The sequence below is a fragment of the Myotis davidii genome, unplaced genomic scaffold (assembly GCF_000327345.1).
Source record: "Myotis davidii unplaced genomic scaffold, ASM32734v1 scaffold18, whole genome shotgun sequence".
Lineage (NCBI taxonomy): Eukaryota > Metazoa > Chordata > Mammalia > Chiroptera > Vespertilionidae > Myotis > Myotis davidii.
The window spans coordinates 8996368-9013605 of NW_006292696.1; the positions used below are offsets into that span (position 1 = coordinate 8996368).

Here is a 17238-nt window from a genome sequence, read left to right on the forward strand (position 1 = left end):
GTTAACAGAGTTGCCCAAAGCCACACACCTAGGACATGGGGCATCCTAGGACTCGGGAACCCAGGCCACAGACACCAAACCTCCTGCAGGTTTCACTTAGGTTTCTCTAGCTGTTCTTTGTGATAAAAAAAAGAAAGAAATTTCCTCAGGACCCGAATGCTTATTTGTTAGGCCATTTTAAGGAAAAAATGTTTCTTGCTGAAGAGGAGATATTTACCAGCGGCACGTGGGCATGAGATACTTACATGTAACCCTTGAATTTGTTGAGACGGTTGTTGGGTTTCTCACACACGATGGTGTTGTGGAAGTGTTCTGGTTTGAACTGGGCCTCCTGTGAAAGAGAGGATGTCACAAGATTATTAAGAGGGATCTACTTTTCATAGATCATTGGGCCGCTAATTGTTGCGAACAAGATAATCCCTGCTTTGTCGCAATGTGATAGTTGTCATGTATTAGAAGACAAAGTTAAATCCTCATGAAAGAGGAGAACCTAGATGCAAATAAAATTTTGATTTACAGCAGAGAAAAGGGAGTGAATTTATGGCTGAAAGCTCCAAGGTACAGCTAGCTGTTCAAAGGGGCAAATTGATTAGAAGAAATGATAGCATTTTCTGGCTTCGTCCATTGGATCTGTGGAGGCACCAGCAGACTGTCTGGTGTTACTTGCACAGCACACTGTCCTGGTGAACATTCTTGGAGCCAAGTACTTGAAACACTTCCTTGACTCCTCACTTTTTCTCTTTCATTAGGTTTTTTATTGTATAATCTTTTCTGGTCCAGTGGGGGTGGGGATACAACTAGTGGTGGGGAAATCTTGCTCTCTAATTCTAGGACTACTACTATGTTCAACTCCCGAGCCTCAGTTTCCCCATGTGTAGAATGGGACTAGTGCCACCCCCTCGTGTCCATCTCATTTGTGCCCCAGGAGACAGAATCCATGTGGGAGAGGAGTGAGAGCAGCGTGCTAAGCAAGGAAGAAATGCTAGGGGCGGGACTGGAAACGGTTGCTTGGGTAGAGCTCTTAGCACAGGGAGCGAATTTATGGCTGAAAGCTCCAAGGTACAGCTGCTCAAAGGGGCAAATTGATTAGAAGAAATGATAGCATTTTCTGGCTTCGTGTAAATATACTGTCCATTGGATCTGTGGAGGCACCAGCATAAATAAACTCTCCAGTCACTTGAAATAAATTACCCATCCAGGAGTTTCTAAAAATATGGCCCTTTTCCCTCCAGGTATCGATTCTTTCAGGGACAAACACTTGCCGAGTTCTGAGATGATGACAAATCATGCTATAATTTGTCAGCTGCTTTCGTGCCCTGATTAAGCTGTGTGCTTCACTCTGATCCATCCACTCGGCTCGCGGCTGGCTTTCTGAGTCCAAACACAGTTCAGGGAGGAGTGGCCTCGGAGACTGAGAGCTAAAGATCTTGCTGCAGCGAGTCCCCGGTGTCTGTTGAATGGGACCTGGTGAATCCCTGGTAATGGCCAAGTTTCCCTTTCTTGTCCCAGGGACCTTCCTCTTAAAGTGCCCCTTGCTTGGCTTTGCTTCTGGGCATTGGCCTTGGGTCCTCTGTCTGACTCCAAGAGGAGACATGACCTTGCCCTTTCTAACCACCTGTCCCCTGGGCCACCTTCCTTCCCTCCCCAAGATGGGCTGTGGAGAGGAGTGTGTGGGCCCTGCTGCATCCAAAGACAACCCCTCAGGCCCTGCTTCCTTTGAAGCATTTGCCGAAACTTACTCCTGGGAGCTGTGAGGAGAGACCAAGGACAGGAGGGCATTGTCACGCCTTCTAACCCTGCCAGGCCCTTAATTGAATCAGGAGTTTGGATTCCCTTCTGATTCCCTGCCTCACAGCTTCTCTTAGCTTGTGGATGAAGCTCACCTAAGCAACTTCTCTTCCCACCCAGCCTTCTATTGAAGGCACTGACCCCGGTGGATGTCTCACTAACAGAAAAATGGCCAGGAAAAGACAAACTCTTCCCAGAAAGAAAAGTGCATGTCTCTGCATTCTCAGGGCCAAGCCTACCTACCCTGAGCACATAGTATGTTCCAGGAACCTGCCATTAAGTCCTCACAGTGGCCTTAAGAGGTTTTGACAGATGTGCGAATGGAGACTGAACTAAAGCCATTGCTTTACAGTTGGTAAGTGGCAGAGCCAGGATTGCAATGGATATGATTGGAATCCAAAGCCAACCGTGATCATACTCACTATCATCATCATCATCATCATCATCATCATCATCATCATCATATTTATTCCTCTTCCTTCTGTTAGTGTGATAACCATTGCTCTAGCATCTATTGGATGCTTATTTCATGTCAAGAACCAACTATGTATTTTATACATGCTATTTCCTTTAATTCCCTGAAAAGGATCTAACTAGTCTCACTCATTCATTCATGCATGCAAGCTTTATTGAATGCTATCTGAACCAGAGTGAGGGAGAATCAGAGAGAAGAGGTGATTGACACGAATCAGTTATTGCAGCTGTAACACCACTCAAAGTTCCCAGTTCAACTCATGTACCGATATCGATATCTATGAAAGTAGAGGAAAATCAGCCAAGGCCAAGGGTCAGTGTGTAATGACTCTCCAAGCGAACGTACTCCTCACTGACCTATGGCCCAGAAACAGCCAGCTGCCTCCTCCCAGCCCCACTGGGAAGGCCGCGGGGAAGCAAACAGCCTGAAATATATTCCAGTAACTGGAACAGGCCATTTCACTTGCACTAGTCTTAACTGTTACTTTTCTAGGCTGAGTTTCCACTATTCTTCACAGTTGAATTTCAAGTTGGTCTATACATATAATTGCAATAAAGGCATGAACGCTCTTTTGAAATATTTTGTAGTTTTCTGGTGATCACTGTTCACTCTACTCCTCTCTCATGAAGAACCTTTAACTTCCTTAAGGGAAACTATCTCTCCTCTATGGTTTCACAGTTTCAATGGGAATTAAGTCAAGATGCCCTGCCCCCTAGACTCTCCCAAGGTGGGACTTTGACTTGAGTGGAATGACTCAAGGAGGAAAAAACAAATGAGACCATTAAGTAATTGCTGCTACCCATCTCTCCCACTGCACTGTTTCCTGGTTCTTGTTTCTGAGCCTGAGTCTTCAGCTTTCCTTTGATTCTGTGAGCTATATTGTGTGCTTCTTCCCATCCATCCCATCCCCCACCACATTTTTTTGCAATAATTCTGTTTTGCTTAGTTAAATCATTTCTGTTGCTTGCAGACCAAGAATCCTAACCAACACAGTGGCCTACTCAGTTGCATGGGCATATCTGTGCCTTTAAAAGATAATGATGTTTATTAATTTGGTAACGTTACAGTTCAGAAAATGCTGCCTCTTATTTATTTGACCTTATTTGATCTTCACAACTCTCCCGTGACATGTTCAGGACAGGTTATTCTGTTTTATTGAAGATAAAACGAAACGTTGATTACTCTCAAGTAATTTACCCAAGGTCTCACAGCTCATGAGCTCAGTGGTTTGTCTGGTTCTAAAATGTGCACTGTTCTTTGCTTGATTTAACTAATTAATGCTGTTTGCCAACAGAGCAAACCCTCTTGGCCCATTTCGTGATTTCTTTGCAAGTTTTCCATATTGATAATTCTCTTAAACTTTCATAGCCAAACTCAAGAGTTACACCTCTTAAGGACCCTCTGTTCACCACATACCATCGCACTCTCTCCTTCCTTTGAACCTAGACAATTCTTAAATATCTATGCCACTCACTTTAAATTTGTCTTATACTTTTAAGTGGCAAGTACCAAGCTGTTTCTATAAGCCAATCAGTAGATTAAGTATGGCAACTCGTCCACAGATTTTCATATACACCCAAATGTCATCTGTAGATAGAGTAAAAATAAATATCACTTATACATGGTTTTCTACAGGAATTCCTGAAATCAATAAATTACAAATCCATTTTAAGAAGTCATCAAATTCATAGTAATGCTTTGTTATTCTTTTCCTAAATAAAGGACTCTGAAAGGACAACTACTTTCAGGGAGGAGAGCTTAGAGGGGGTGGGTTAAGATTTCAAAAAATTTTTGATAGACACAGGGATTTAAATTTAAAGAAAAATGGAGCCCTAGCTCTGAGAGTCTGTTACCCATACAACCCTCAGGTTAGAACTACCCCTACCACCCCACCACCCCCACACCACACAGAGGTTAGGGTGGCAAAGCAGCAGTGGTAACTCATTTGTAGTGCATGCCTGTGGACTCTGCAGGGACCAGGGTTACAGGGTACACAATCTTCACCAACCCTGGCAGCTATTAGAAGGAGGTACACTGCAATCTTGCAAGAATGCTATTTAAAGTTTTTTTTTTTTTTTTGGCATACTAGTTTGGATAAATTGTAGAAGCAAATGTTCTTCATGCCTCAGCTGCTGAGCCAGGTGACAGAGGTTTCCTTCCTGGCATACAAATTAACCCGCTGATTTCTGGGAATCCTCTTTGAAAACTAATGACAGTTACCAGCACTTGATAACCTTCTTGCTCCCGGTGGGATAGAAGTCCTTTTCAAGATCAGCCACCATAGGCTGACTGGCAGCTACTGTCCCCTTTGATCTGGGTGAGGAAATGGTCTGCATATTCAATGACTCTGGGTCCCTCCTACAAAAGCACACAGATTGATCTGGAGGGCTCTGCCTTATAGTCCATGTGCCCTTTTCTCAAGTGGACAAATGTTGACTAAATGTAATCTTGAAATATTTCCTTTAAAAATTATTTATTTTATTAATATTTTTAAAATATATTTTTATTGATTTCAGAGAGAGAGAGGGAGAGGGAGAGATAGAAACATCAATGATGAGAGAGAGCCACTGATCAGCTGCCTCCTGCACTCCCCACACTGGGAATGGAGCTCACAACCCGGGCACATGCCTTAACCGGGTATTGAACCATGATCTCCTGGTTCATAGGTCAACACTCAACCACTGAGCCATAGCAGCTGGGCTTGAAATCTTTCTTTTTAAATTGACTTAAAATCATATTAGTTTTAGGTGTCAACATAAGAGTACTGAGGTCATGGCAAAAGAAGTCAGGAGTCAATTTGAAGAAGTTCCCACTGAGTGGGACAATCAACAAAGGTAATAACTGCACTGATTTGACATCCACCGATATGATTAAATCCACAAGTTCATATGGATAATAAAAAGGAAAAAACCTCATCAGTCACCTCTGGAGGATGCTAGGGAGTCAGCTTATCTAACATTGACATAAACATGCACAGACACAAATCTAACCAGAATCCGATTTAGGCAGGAGATCTAACTACCAATGTTAGAAATACGTCGCACGGGGAAGCATGTTAAATGTCACCACAGGGAGACAGTGCAATCAGCAAAATCAAGACTATCGGAGATCTTACAGGACAAATAACCTGGTTTACTCAGAAACAAAAACGAAGTATGCAAGAAAAAAAAAAGGCAGAATAGGCAATCTATAGAGCAAGAGGTTTAATAATCTAATCTCAATATTTGAATACTGATTCAGACAAATTAAAAATATCCAACACTGACCTGAAAGTTGATATCAAGGAATTACCTTTAATATTTTAGGTATGACAATGATATAATGGTACATTTAAAAAATCATATTTTTAAGAGACAGATAATGAAATATTTATGGGTGAAATGATGTGATATGGAAGATTTCCTTCCAAACAGTTTGCAGAGAGAACAGGGAGGGAATAAAGATGAAACAGGATTGATCATGAGTTGATTATTGAAATTAGGTGGGTACCTAAAAATTATCATATTATTCTCTCTGCTTTTGTAAATACTTGAACATTTCCATAATAAAAAGAAAAAAAGAAAGAAAGAAAGAAAAAAGGAACTCTGCCCAAGTTTAAATCTGAGCTCAGCCAATTGTGAAATGCGAATAACCAAAGTGCTTATCTCATAGAATTATCTCTGAGGAGCGGAAAGAGATGACAGGCATACAACACTTAGAAGAACTGTCTATCTATGCCTATTTTTTGTGCTCAATCAAGTTATTTAGTGATACTACTTATTATGATATATTATCATGTAGATCCTATATTAAAAGAACCCTAAACAACATGATCTCAGCTCAACATTTAAGTAGTTATCAACAGGTAAAAAGACAGTATTATTCTTAACAGAAATATGGAACAGCCTGTTAGGGGCAGGAAAGAGGATTTTCCCCTGGTTCTCAGGGCAGGCGAGGTTGAGGTGACAGGCTGCTACCTTTTGCTTTATTTAAGGTGCAGCACCTTGAACCGGGATGGCCATAAATGACTCCCTACCCCACCTCAAGTCTGTTAGAAAAGTGCTCCTCTACCTAAATACAGGGTGGGCAAGAGCAGGTTTACGGTTGTTCTTATGGGAAGTAATATGATCATTAATTAATAACAGAAAAGTAAAGTTAGTGTTTCACGTACACACAACTGTAAACCTACGTTGGCCCACTCCTGTATGTTAGCCAGCACACTCTTGCATTGCAGAGGGTCCAAGCTACAATGGCTGTTCCCAATTGAGCAAATGGGTTAAAAACACTAACCATCGGTGGAATGCAAGCTAATTAAAAGGGAGAGCCAAGTAAGACTCTTTCACCTGGGCAATACACAGGTAAGCACAATTAGTACAATAATCAATGATGCCAAGGCCAGTGCTTCCAAACTTTAATGTGCACATAAATCACATGGGAATCTTGTTAAAATGCAGACTCTGGTTCTCTTTGGGGGTAGGGCATGAGATTCTACTTTTATCACAAACTCTCAAGTATGTTGAAGAGGCTAGTTCGCGTCTCACTTGGTGTCACAAATTCTTGGTTGGCACCAGGAAATAATCTGACACACGCTTCCATAAAAATTAGGATCTGGTGATTTGAATGACAGGTACCAATTGGTCCAAAATGCATCACTCCTGCTAAAGCCCATGAAACCAAACCTAGATTTAATACCTGACCTAATTACTGTTTCAACCGTTCCCACTAATGCAACCTTAATCAACCAGTCTAAAATTTTCTGGTCAACATCAATGAGGTAATCTATTAGGTTGGGGTCTCTCCATTAATCCCCCCCCCCCAACTAAAGGAAGAGGCAATCAGCACAATAAAAACCCTCACCACTCCTTTCCCTCCAAAAGATGTCCTAGTCTAAAATTAATCTTTTTTTTCTTTTGTTAATAGCTCTCTTGCCAACCCTTCTTCCTATAAAAACTTTCCACATTTTACAACTCCTCAGAGCGCCATTTTAGTTACTAGATGGGATTCTGCCTGATTTGTGAATCCCTTAATAAAGCCAATTACATCTACAATTTACTCAGGAATGTGTTTGATGTGAAATGCTAATTGGAAGAATTCATTTCTGATTCTTTGGTTTGATAACTGCCCAATTTCCCAAAATGAATGGCACACACTCATTTCCAGATGTTAAATGCCTAGTGCCCATCTTGGAAATCCTTTAAAAGAAGAAGAATTAGGTATCAGAATGTCGCCAAAGAGAAAACTGTACATTTAATTCTCTAATGATGTTCTCTTAGCATAATCCTAATTTTAGATTCCCTCCCTTTGGCCTTTTTCCCAGCAATGGGATGTGGGAATAAATATTTCATGAAAAGTCAATAATTTCGTGAATTCAAAGATGGTTCACCACAATAAAAGTTCCAACTGAGAAAAAATTTGGCTAGGTCGAGTTACATTCTGAAAAGAGGATTTTGAAACCAACTCTTTGGCGACCTTGAGAATGACTTGCTATGTCATAGAAGGAAGACTCTTTTGAAAAGCTCTTTCATATTTTAGAATTTCATTTGAATTTCACTTCTCACCTGTTGTGATCATGGGTGTTCCACAGCCCAGCTTAACATTTCCCTCAAATTTGCACAGGAATGTTAAAAATTATTGTGCTGAAAAATGGTTCAGTGGTTAAATAAGTTTGGAGAGCTCAGAGTTAGGGAGTTGAACCAGCCTCTGGACTCCAATTCTTCTCAGAGACCTTAGTATGTTAATGTATATTGGAAGGCCCAAGAGGACTCCATAGGACACAGGCTTCCCAATCAGATTTGACCACGAATCTTGCTTCTCAAGAATTATCTCTTAAGCTAAGGGTTTGGCAGATTCCACCTTGAGAAATACTGGTCTTAGGGGGCTGAAAAAAAAGTTTGTTTTATTGACTTCAGATTAGCAGAATATAGTAATCTCTCATCATCTGTAAGATGGTGAAAATGGGTGTGGGTACATGTGTTGGGTGGGAGGTTTCCAGAAGTCTCAGTGGCTAGTAAAAACCCTTTTGGCAAGGTGAAGGTCTCATAGACATTAGGGATTGAGAGGGAAAACATGCTAACAAAATGATTAATACTTATTATTTAAGATATTAAATTTCCAAAAAAAACCCTATATGTAGGTGTTCAAAATTTTCTCTGAGACAACTGATCAAATTTGCCCTTTCTGTACCTCAGCATTTTCATCTGTAAAATGGGAATAGTAATGTCCACCTCACACGGAGGTTGCAAGGACTAAAAGAGACAATGCATGGAAAAACACCAGTATAGGTGAGAAGCACAAGATGGCAGCTTTGTTCTCATTGCTGTTAGGGTTTTTTTTAAAGTACTTGAGGAACACCTTCCCTTTGTTGTACAGCTTCTCAAGAAGATGGCGGTAGCCCTGTTGGCATGGTTCAGTGGTTGAGTATTGACCTATGAACCAGGAGGTCACGGTTCAATTCCTGGGCAGGACACATGCTCAGGTTGTAGGCTCAATCCCCAGTAGGGGGTGTGCAGGAGGCAGCTAATCAATGATTTTATTATTGACTAGAGGCCAGGTGCAGAAATTCATGCACAGGTGGGGTCCCCCTGCCTGGCTGGTGATTGGGCCCTATTATTGACTAGAGGCAAGGTGCAGAAATTCATGCACAGATGGGGTCCCCCTGCCTGGCTGGTGATTGGGCCCATCTCATCCAGTCGGGGTTGGGGGAGGGGGGACCCTGGGAGGTTGACTGGCTGTGGGAGGTGGGCTGTGGGAGCGCACTGACCACCAGGGGGCAGCTCCAGCATTGAGTGTCTGCATCTGGTGGTCAGAGCACGTCATAGCTACTAGCCCGTAGTCCAGTTGTAACAATCGCTTAGGCTTTTATATATAGAGAGATAGATAGATGTTTCTCTCTCTCCCTCCCCCTTTCTGGTTGTCTCTGAAATTAATAAAAATATATTTAAAAAAGGTGGTGACAGGTTCATATAAAGATAATTTGGGGAAACATTTTAAAAATATGCATGTCCAGACCTGGGGCATGTACATTAAAAAACACACAAATCCCTGTAATGTAACTGGGGGCAAATCCTTAAATTGTATTCTCACCTCTTTTGCAGTAGTCCTGGAATATATTCCTTGGAATAAAAGGTTTCTGTGGTTAAATGTTTAAAAAGATTACACACTAGTAGCTGCCCCAGCAGTTCCCTGGGTTTTTTTTGAAGTATCTGAGAAGCCCTTAAGTGCACAATATTTGCAAACTTTTCCTTCTGAATTTATCTGACTTTCCAACATGTACGTTTATTGCAACTCTCATCAATGTCTTTGTTCAACATATTTGAGAAAAACTATATAATACAGAGTTAAACAGTTAATACAGAGTTAGACAAGTTTCAATGTTCCCAGAACTTAAACAAAAACAATTCTACCCATTTCAGAAATCTTTTTATACGAAAGACATAAGGGAGAATCAAGGTAACAAAGAGCAGCCAATTCCTCTTCCCCAGGCAGCTAAGCCTAGTTTTATTCCCACTACTTATATGTGGAAAGATTATTGAAAACTTGAGGCCCGGTGAATGAATTTGCGTACGGGTGGGGTCCCTTGGCCTGGCTGGCAATCAGGGCCAATTGGGACCAGTTGGCCGGGGGGTGGGGGGGGGAGAGGATCCATGGGATGTTGGCTGTGGGAGTGCACTGACCACCAGGGGCAGCTCCTGTGTTGACTGTCTGCCCCCTGGTGGTCAGTGTGTCATCATAGCGACTGTTCGACCAGTCGTTCAGTCGACTGATTGTAACGGTTGCTTAGGCTTTTATATACTATATAGAATGATAAATGGGTACTTTCAAGTAAGCATCTCTGGGTAACCTCAGGGTAATAAAGGGCCAGGGAGATGAGCTCCTGAAAACCTCAAGAGCTGAGACAATGGACAAACCTGGCTTTGAAATCTGGTTCTGATACTACCCAGCTCAGTGACCTTGGGCAACTTACTTAACCTTCTATGCCTCAGTCTCATGTATATAATGGGGACAATAATAGCACCCATCTCACTGTTTTATTGCCAGGATAAATGAGGTAATCATGCAAAGCCCTTAGTAAGGGCTTAATAAAAGCATATTATTATTATTACTACTCTTATTACCCATAAAGGGAAAAAAGATACACTTGAGCGAAGTCAGGGAGGGAGAATGAATAATTAAAACAGAAGAGGGAATGCTAAAAAACTTCAAGCTCAAGTAAACCTTCCTCCCTTCACAAATGAATTTACCTTTTTTGTAAGTCATTACACCCAGTACCCTGTGAGGATTCAGGGTTAGAGTTTGAGAGATGTTATTAAATTGGCTGGTCTATGGCACTGAAGTGTGAATGACCCTTTCATCTGGCTCTTCACTCTAGTCAAATCCCACACTACCTGACTAATTAATATACAAGAAACAGCTTGGGAGCTGCTGCCAAAGGCAGAGAAAAACAAAACTGCCTGGTGAAACTCAACAACACCGACATAACTTCCCGAGAGAGAGTAAAAAGGACTCTGAATTGTGATGAGGATGTTGGAGTGAGGAGGCCGACAGGGAGATTTGTAAGCAAATACAAGTTTCACTGTTCCCAGAACTTAAACAAAAAGAAATAGAATAGAAATTCTCAAAATGCTTTGCATGTAGCTCGAACGAGGTGGCAGTTTTACACACTCACATGTGTGTGTGTGTGCATGTGCACACGTGCGTGTATGTAATTGTCATGGTGGATTTATTCCAAGTGTAGTGACTGCAGCCAAGGTAGCAGCGATAGACGATTTACTGTGGGTCTACTTCGAACCAAACCCTGTATTTTCTTCTTTACTTTTCTTATCTCATAGGATTCTCACAGCCAAACTATGGGACAGCTATCATTCCCATTGCCAGGATGAGAGAACAGACTTCTGAGGACGGGGTTAATCATAGGAAATGGCTTTGATGAAAACTGTTCATTCAGTACTTTGAGAGGCAGAGTGAGCGATGATGGTGGTCTCTTCTCGAGAAGTTTCACTAGAGATAACTGAATGCATGGGCATCTCTGAGGAGGGAAGCACCTGCCCTCTTTATCCTAAATCTCCTGCCTCATCCACTTTCTCCCCAGCCACAGACTGACAGAGTGAGGAAAAGAGACATAATTTTATTCTTTTCCATGGGCAGAGAAAGGTACCAGATTGGAAATCAACTCTTTCAAGGGGAATTTTAGTTGAAAATTAGAATATCACACTCAGTTTCAATCAATCACAACATTTATTGCCTATGAACACCATTGACATTTACTGCCAACTATTTACTGGCCTCTAACTATGTGCCTTTACCTTCATGGTAAATAATTCATGTACATATCATTTAGTCTTTAGAATTATCCTGTGGAGAGGGTACTACTTTTCTACCCATTTTCCAGATGAGGGAATGAAGGTATGAGAACAGTAACTTGCCTAAGGTGAGACAGCTAATAAACGGCGAGGTTGGGCTTATAGATGTGCTCTGGGCATTTAAGAATAAAGACTTGACCAAACAATAAAGACTTCACCATGATGTCCAAAGTACCATATATGTAAGTGTGGGGGTTAAACAAAAGTGTCAATGATTGCTCCCTGTCCTCAAAGAGGTTTCAGGACTGTCGAGAAGGTAAAATACACACGAATGGAAACAGTTAGCAATGCCTCACTGCAGTTCATGTTGGGGTCAAACGGATGTGAGAGAAGATTCATGGAGGGAGAGGTTGCTGGAGCTGAGCTGGGCAGGATGAGCAGGGATTAGATAAACACAGCAAAGCAGGTTGGTCCCAGGGTAACTGAACAAATATTAGACTCCTGGGTTTAGAGCAGAGAGCATAGTGTCATCAGATGAACAGGGTGGGTCCCATTTAGGAATTCTGAGGCCTTCAGCAAGTTATTTAACATTCCTATGCCTCAGTTTCCTCATCTGTGATAAGGGGAGAATACCCATTTCAGAGGGAAAAGGAGGCAGTCACTACCTTCCCCTCTACCCACCTGATTACGTTCAACTTTCCAGCAGAGTTGCCTTTGCCTGCAAAGAAGATGTTAGGAAGAGCCCTACCTGCTGAGAGAAGCCCTTCACCACACGCCTTTGCTTGAGGTTTGTCTCTCCGTCCAAGTTGGCAGTTTCCAGGTGGCAGATCCCACTGGGGTCCGAGGAAAAGAGAAGGAGAATGTCGGCCGGGATGATCTCATTGCATTGCATCTGGATGAAGTCTCCCACACGCACATCCCTCCAGCGCTTCTGCACGTAGCTCTGCTCCTTTCTTGGGTGGGAGAAACACAGGGGTCAACCTGAGTCCTGAGCTTCTCCAGAAACTTGATGAGTGAATGGAGGAAGGTTCTACTTGCACTGAAATAGCTCCCAGGCAGCCTGTCACATGACTGCTCTGTATTTGACCTTGCCCCTAATGACTACCACCAGAATCTCTCTAGAAAAGCTAAGCATGATCTCTCAAATCCCACCAGTACAAGATCCATCCTTATAATCATCTAGAGTTTTCATTGGCTGTTGTCTGTTGACTGGGGACTGTGCTCAGCTTTTGCTTCTGCCAAGGAAAGGAGAAGGTAATGCAGTCATATTAGCATATCCTTTGAATATACATCTTTTCCCCAGGATAGCCAGTTATCACCGTATAACCCAGTTATCACAGGGTTGCAAGGAACTGGGGTGCAGGAAAGACCGTTTTTGATTACAGGAAGAGAGTGGCCGTAGGAAAGGTGAGGATATAGGCCTGTGTATGGGAAGACCTGAGTGGTTCTGAAATAGAGAACTCTGGGTCATTAGGGAATTAGGAAAATGGCACCAGGAACTTTGATTGGATAGAACCCATGTGGTAATAAAATCAGAGGACTACAGAAATCTAAGGCTATTATATACTTCCTTTTCCCATCCAATTTATCAAGCTCAGATAATAGTAGTGGCAGCAATAATAGCAAATTTAGCATTTCTACTGTGCCAAGTACTGGTGTTAATTAATGCTTCACTTACCTGCATAATAATCCAATGAAGTAGACACTACTGGATCCATTGCACAAATGAGGAAATTGAGAGTCCAAGAAAAATTTCCCCAGGTCTTACCAAGACGGAGCTGGAACCTGAGCCTGGGTCCAACTTGACACCAAATCCCAGAGTTTGTACTGCTTGGACAGCCCCCTCCTCAAACACATGCCCCCCTCTCCTCTAAGGAGGAAGGGCAGCCTCAGCTGGTCTACTGCCAGCAAAAGAACTTGCTATTACCCAAGGCCACGCACTCCACTTCAAGGAGCTCTCATCTCCTACCATTTTAAAAATAACTTAAGGTGTTCATATGCGTCCCATGAAGTCTTCTGGACATGTCAAGTTGAATTTAACTTCCCAAGGGCCCTCAATTTTTCTTTCAAGATCTGTCCTGCAGGTTTGGGTTCTTCGGTCTCAGGCTGCGTTTACAAAGTCCCTCTTTAAATGTGGGAGTTGGAAACAAACCACTAACCCACAAGGCCTTTTTAACGGAGCCCAGCTGGTCCGGAGAGACAGGTTCTCCTTTGCTGTTTTTCTCTCCTGACACTGAGCTCCTCGGGGCATGTTATTGCTCCTCTTTCTACTGGAATCCGGGCTGCCCTGGGCAGGACAGCTCCACTCTTCCAGAGAAAGAGGCATGACTGGAATTTCCGTTTTGACTTCACAAACATCCCGAGGAGGATAAGGGGTTTGATGTCCACCTTCCTTTTCTGGGGGCTCTTTGGAGAACCCCAGGCAAGCCTTCCTAGGACCCCATTTTCCTTGTCATAAAGGGCCCTCCCAGAGACTCTCTCAGTCCCCTGACGTGAATATGCTTCCCTTCGGAAGTCCAAGGGGAGCTCTTATTAGAGTCTGGGAAGCAATTGGGGCTCTCGGAACTGGAGAGCAAGCGGCCTTGCAACTTTCAAGCCCCTCAGAATTCTGGGGAAGTACTCATGTTCCCAGAGAGCTTGGTGCTTAAGTCCACCCATGGATTTATAGACCACTTCTGAGGAGTGGGGGAAATGCTCCCGTAGCATTTTACTAAAAATTCTTTTTAGGGAAAAGCATGTCACAGGGTTTTAAGCACTCTGGGATAAAGCCTTTGGGGATGCTGGGGTATCTGTTGATTGCTATAATCCCAGCATTCCACCTGGCATTTGAAGTAGGATTTAAGGAGAACACTTTGACTCTGAGCAATCTCCTGATTGCCAGCGCTTTCAGAGCACACTGACGCAGGTTTGCAAATGCTAGTAGGGAGTGCTGCATACATAGGCTTATCAAAGGCAAGTCCAACACACCTCTACCGATTAACACTGGATCTTATTCTTCTCCTTTCCTATAAAGGACTGGCTGCTTATTATGGGATGTGGGTTACTAATGTGATGGAAGATGGAAGGTTATGGAGATGAGCTTATTACATTTTTTTTTTTTTTATGAAGAGTCTCTTCTGCGAGTTGGGCTGTAGTGTTGTTTTGTCAATTGCCACCATGACAGGTATTGCATGTTCATGGAGCTGCCCAAGAATTTTTAAGTCAGACCAATCTCTGTCTTCTTTCCATTATTCTTTGGATAACAGGGAGGTCACTGTGACACTGGTGACAATTGCCTCTGTCCTTTCTTTAGACATAGGCCTCTCTCCTTTACAATGGCATGTGGTGGTGAAGAAACATGCTCATTGTAGGCTTCCCTCCCCAAGCCAGGGTGCCCACCTCCCGGCTGTGCTTCTCCAACAGAGGCACACACACCTCCAGGCACACAGCCCATCGTGCATGTCTAGGAGTCATGAAGGTATGAAATCAACATGATTTTGGGGTGTTAGTTCTTAAAAAAGAATTTTTTTTGGGGGGGGATATGGCTTAGTAATTTAGCTGCCACATAATTTAAAGAATTATATTAACTCAAATATGTTATGTTATGAAATCAGAGAATTTTAGGGATAAAAAAGTATGAAATCAACATGATTTTGGGGTGTTAGTTCTTAAAAAAGAATTTTTTTGGGGGGGGATATGGCTTAGTAATTTAGCTGCCACATAATTTAAAGAATTATATTAACTCAAATATGTTATGTTATGAAATCAGAGAATTTTAGGGATAAAAAAGGGAGACATCAAGGACACTGCCTTCTTGCACTGGGCCACTCTGTGTTGTTCTCCTGATCCTCTGGGTCCACTTTTCCTCTTCAGCTGTCAGGAGCATGAACGTGGAAAAGGCAAGGATGCACAGCCCCTGGGACTCCAGCCAGAGGAGGTGATGACTGGCTGAGTCCAGCTGAGGCGGAAAAGCGTGCTCCTGCATTGACTGACAGCCAGATGCGGCCAGCTGCAGGCTGGCAGCCACCTGAGAAAGTCATTCCCTGGCTAATCCAGCCCATTTGGAACAGCTGACCCAGGTGGACAGGTCCCCCCCTCACCCCCCCTCCACTCAGTGAGTCCACACCTGGGAACTGACTGCTATTTTAATTTCATGGAATGTTCACTGATGTTTAAAAATGAGACAAATCAACAATGTGGCTTGGGACAAAGACTCCATCTGGCAGATTCTGCCTCCAGGAGAAATTAAGTGGCGTCATGTTAAATGGCTTTCTGAGAGGAGATAGGGCTTATTAAGAGGTAAATAAACAGCAAGAGAGATTTGTAACCAACCAGATGTCATGGGGAAGCAGATAAAAGGGTGGGGAGGGATCGGGGAGAAGAGGATGCTTAAGGTTTCATTTCTCAAATATGTGGGTTTTAGAAAAAAGGGTTTCAAGGAACTGGAGTTGAGGGAATTTATTAGGAGGATTAGTTGTCTGTGGGACTTTTAATTTAACAGAGGATGATGCACTGGCCTGGGCTATCCTCCAGGAAGCTTGACAGTCAAGCCCAGAATGGTCAGTGTTGCTGCCCAGAGTAAAAGGAAATATCAGGGAGAATGAGTGCAGGGCAGGGATTAAGAGTGGGTTTGAATCCCAGCTTCACCGCCTACTCCCTGTGTGATCTTGGGCAAGTTACTTAACCACTCCGTGCCTCTGTTTTGTTTTTTTTTTTCAATTGAAGGTAATATATGCACTTGCCTCAGAAGGATGGGTGATGTGACAGGTAAAGTACCGAGCTCAGGGTTTTGCACTTAGTGCTCAATAAATACAAGCTTCTGTTATGATGATAAGGAGAACAAATGGCTGTTAGTGTTCTGGCAAAGGCTAAGCACTATGAAGCCAGTCCCAGTGTGTTCTTCAGGCTGTAGGGACAGCCATTTTATGCCCTTGGTTACATTCTATGGCTTGGGCCCAAGCACACAATGTACAAACACAAGGGACCCTAAAAATCCAAATCTTTTCTCTAAGCCCAGAAAAGAAGGACCCAAACTCAGCAGATTGAAGGCTTAAGATGCTGGCTACTGAGACAAACTCCCAGAAAAGGAGACCCTTAAAACCAGGGATGCCCAGCAAGTCCTTTTGTGGACCCTGACACACTGATTCTAAAGTTTCTATGGAGAAGCAAAGGACCCAGGATAGTCAACACACTATTGAAGGAGAAGAACAAAGCTGGAGGACTGACTTCAAGACTTACTATAAAGCTATAGCAATCAAGACAGTGTGGTACTGACAAAAGAACAGACAAATAAATAGATCAATGGCACAGATGAGAGAGCCAAGAAGCAAACCCACATAAATATAGTCAGCTGGTCCTAATTGCTTCATGTGCTTTCTATTTTCAACCGTGTAAGAAGCTTGCTGAGAGCTGGGATGACCTTTAGCCATTTTAACGTCCTGTCTATCTATTCTTGTTATGGCCTCACCAATAGAGACTTCCAACAATGATAATATATTATAATAGAATATACTATGATATAAGTAATATTATATATAATGTATATCTTATATAAATCTACACTAATAAAAGAGAAATATGGTAATTGGCGTACGACCGCTACCCTTTTCATTGGCTAATCAGGGTGCTATGCAAATTAACTGCCAACTCAGATGGCAGTTAACTGCCAACAAAGATGGCGGTTAATTTGCATATGTAGGCACAATGCAGGGAGGCGAA

The 17238-nt window shown here is 42.7% G+C and overlaps 1 protein-coding gene across 1 annotated transcript in view; it reads right to left on the bottom strand.

Moving 5' to 3' along the window:
- ATP10B (ATPase, class V, type 10B) overlaps positions 1 to 17238 on the bottom strand; it is a 185431-nt gene that overhangs the window by 56886 nt on the left and 111307 nt on the right. The window contains exons 4-5 of the mRNA XM_015565667.1: positions 12290 to 12494; positions 246 to 331 (exon numbers count right to left, since the gene is read on the bottom strand). Of these exons, the coding sequence (XP_015421153.1) occupies positions 246 to 331; positions 12290 to 12494 (291 nt within the window). The remainder of the gene's footprint in view (positions 1 to 245; positions 332 to 12289; positions 12495 to 17238) is intronic.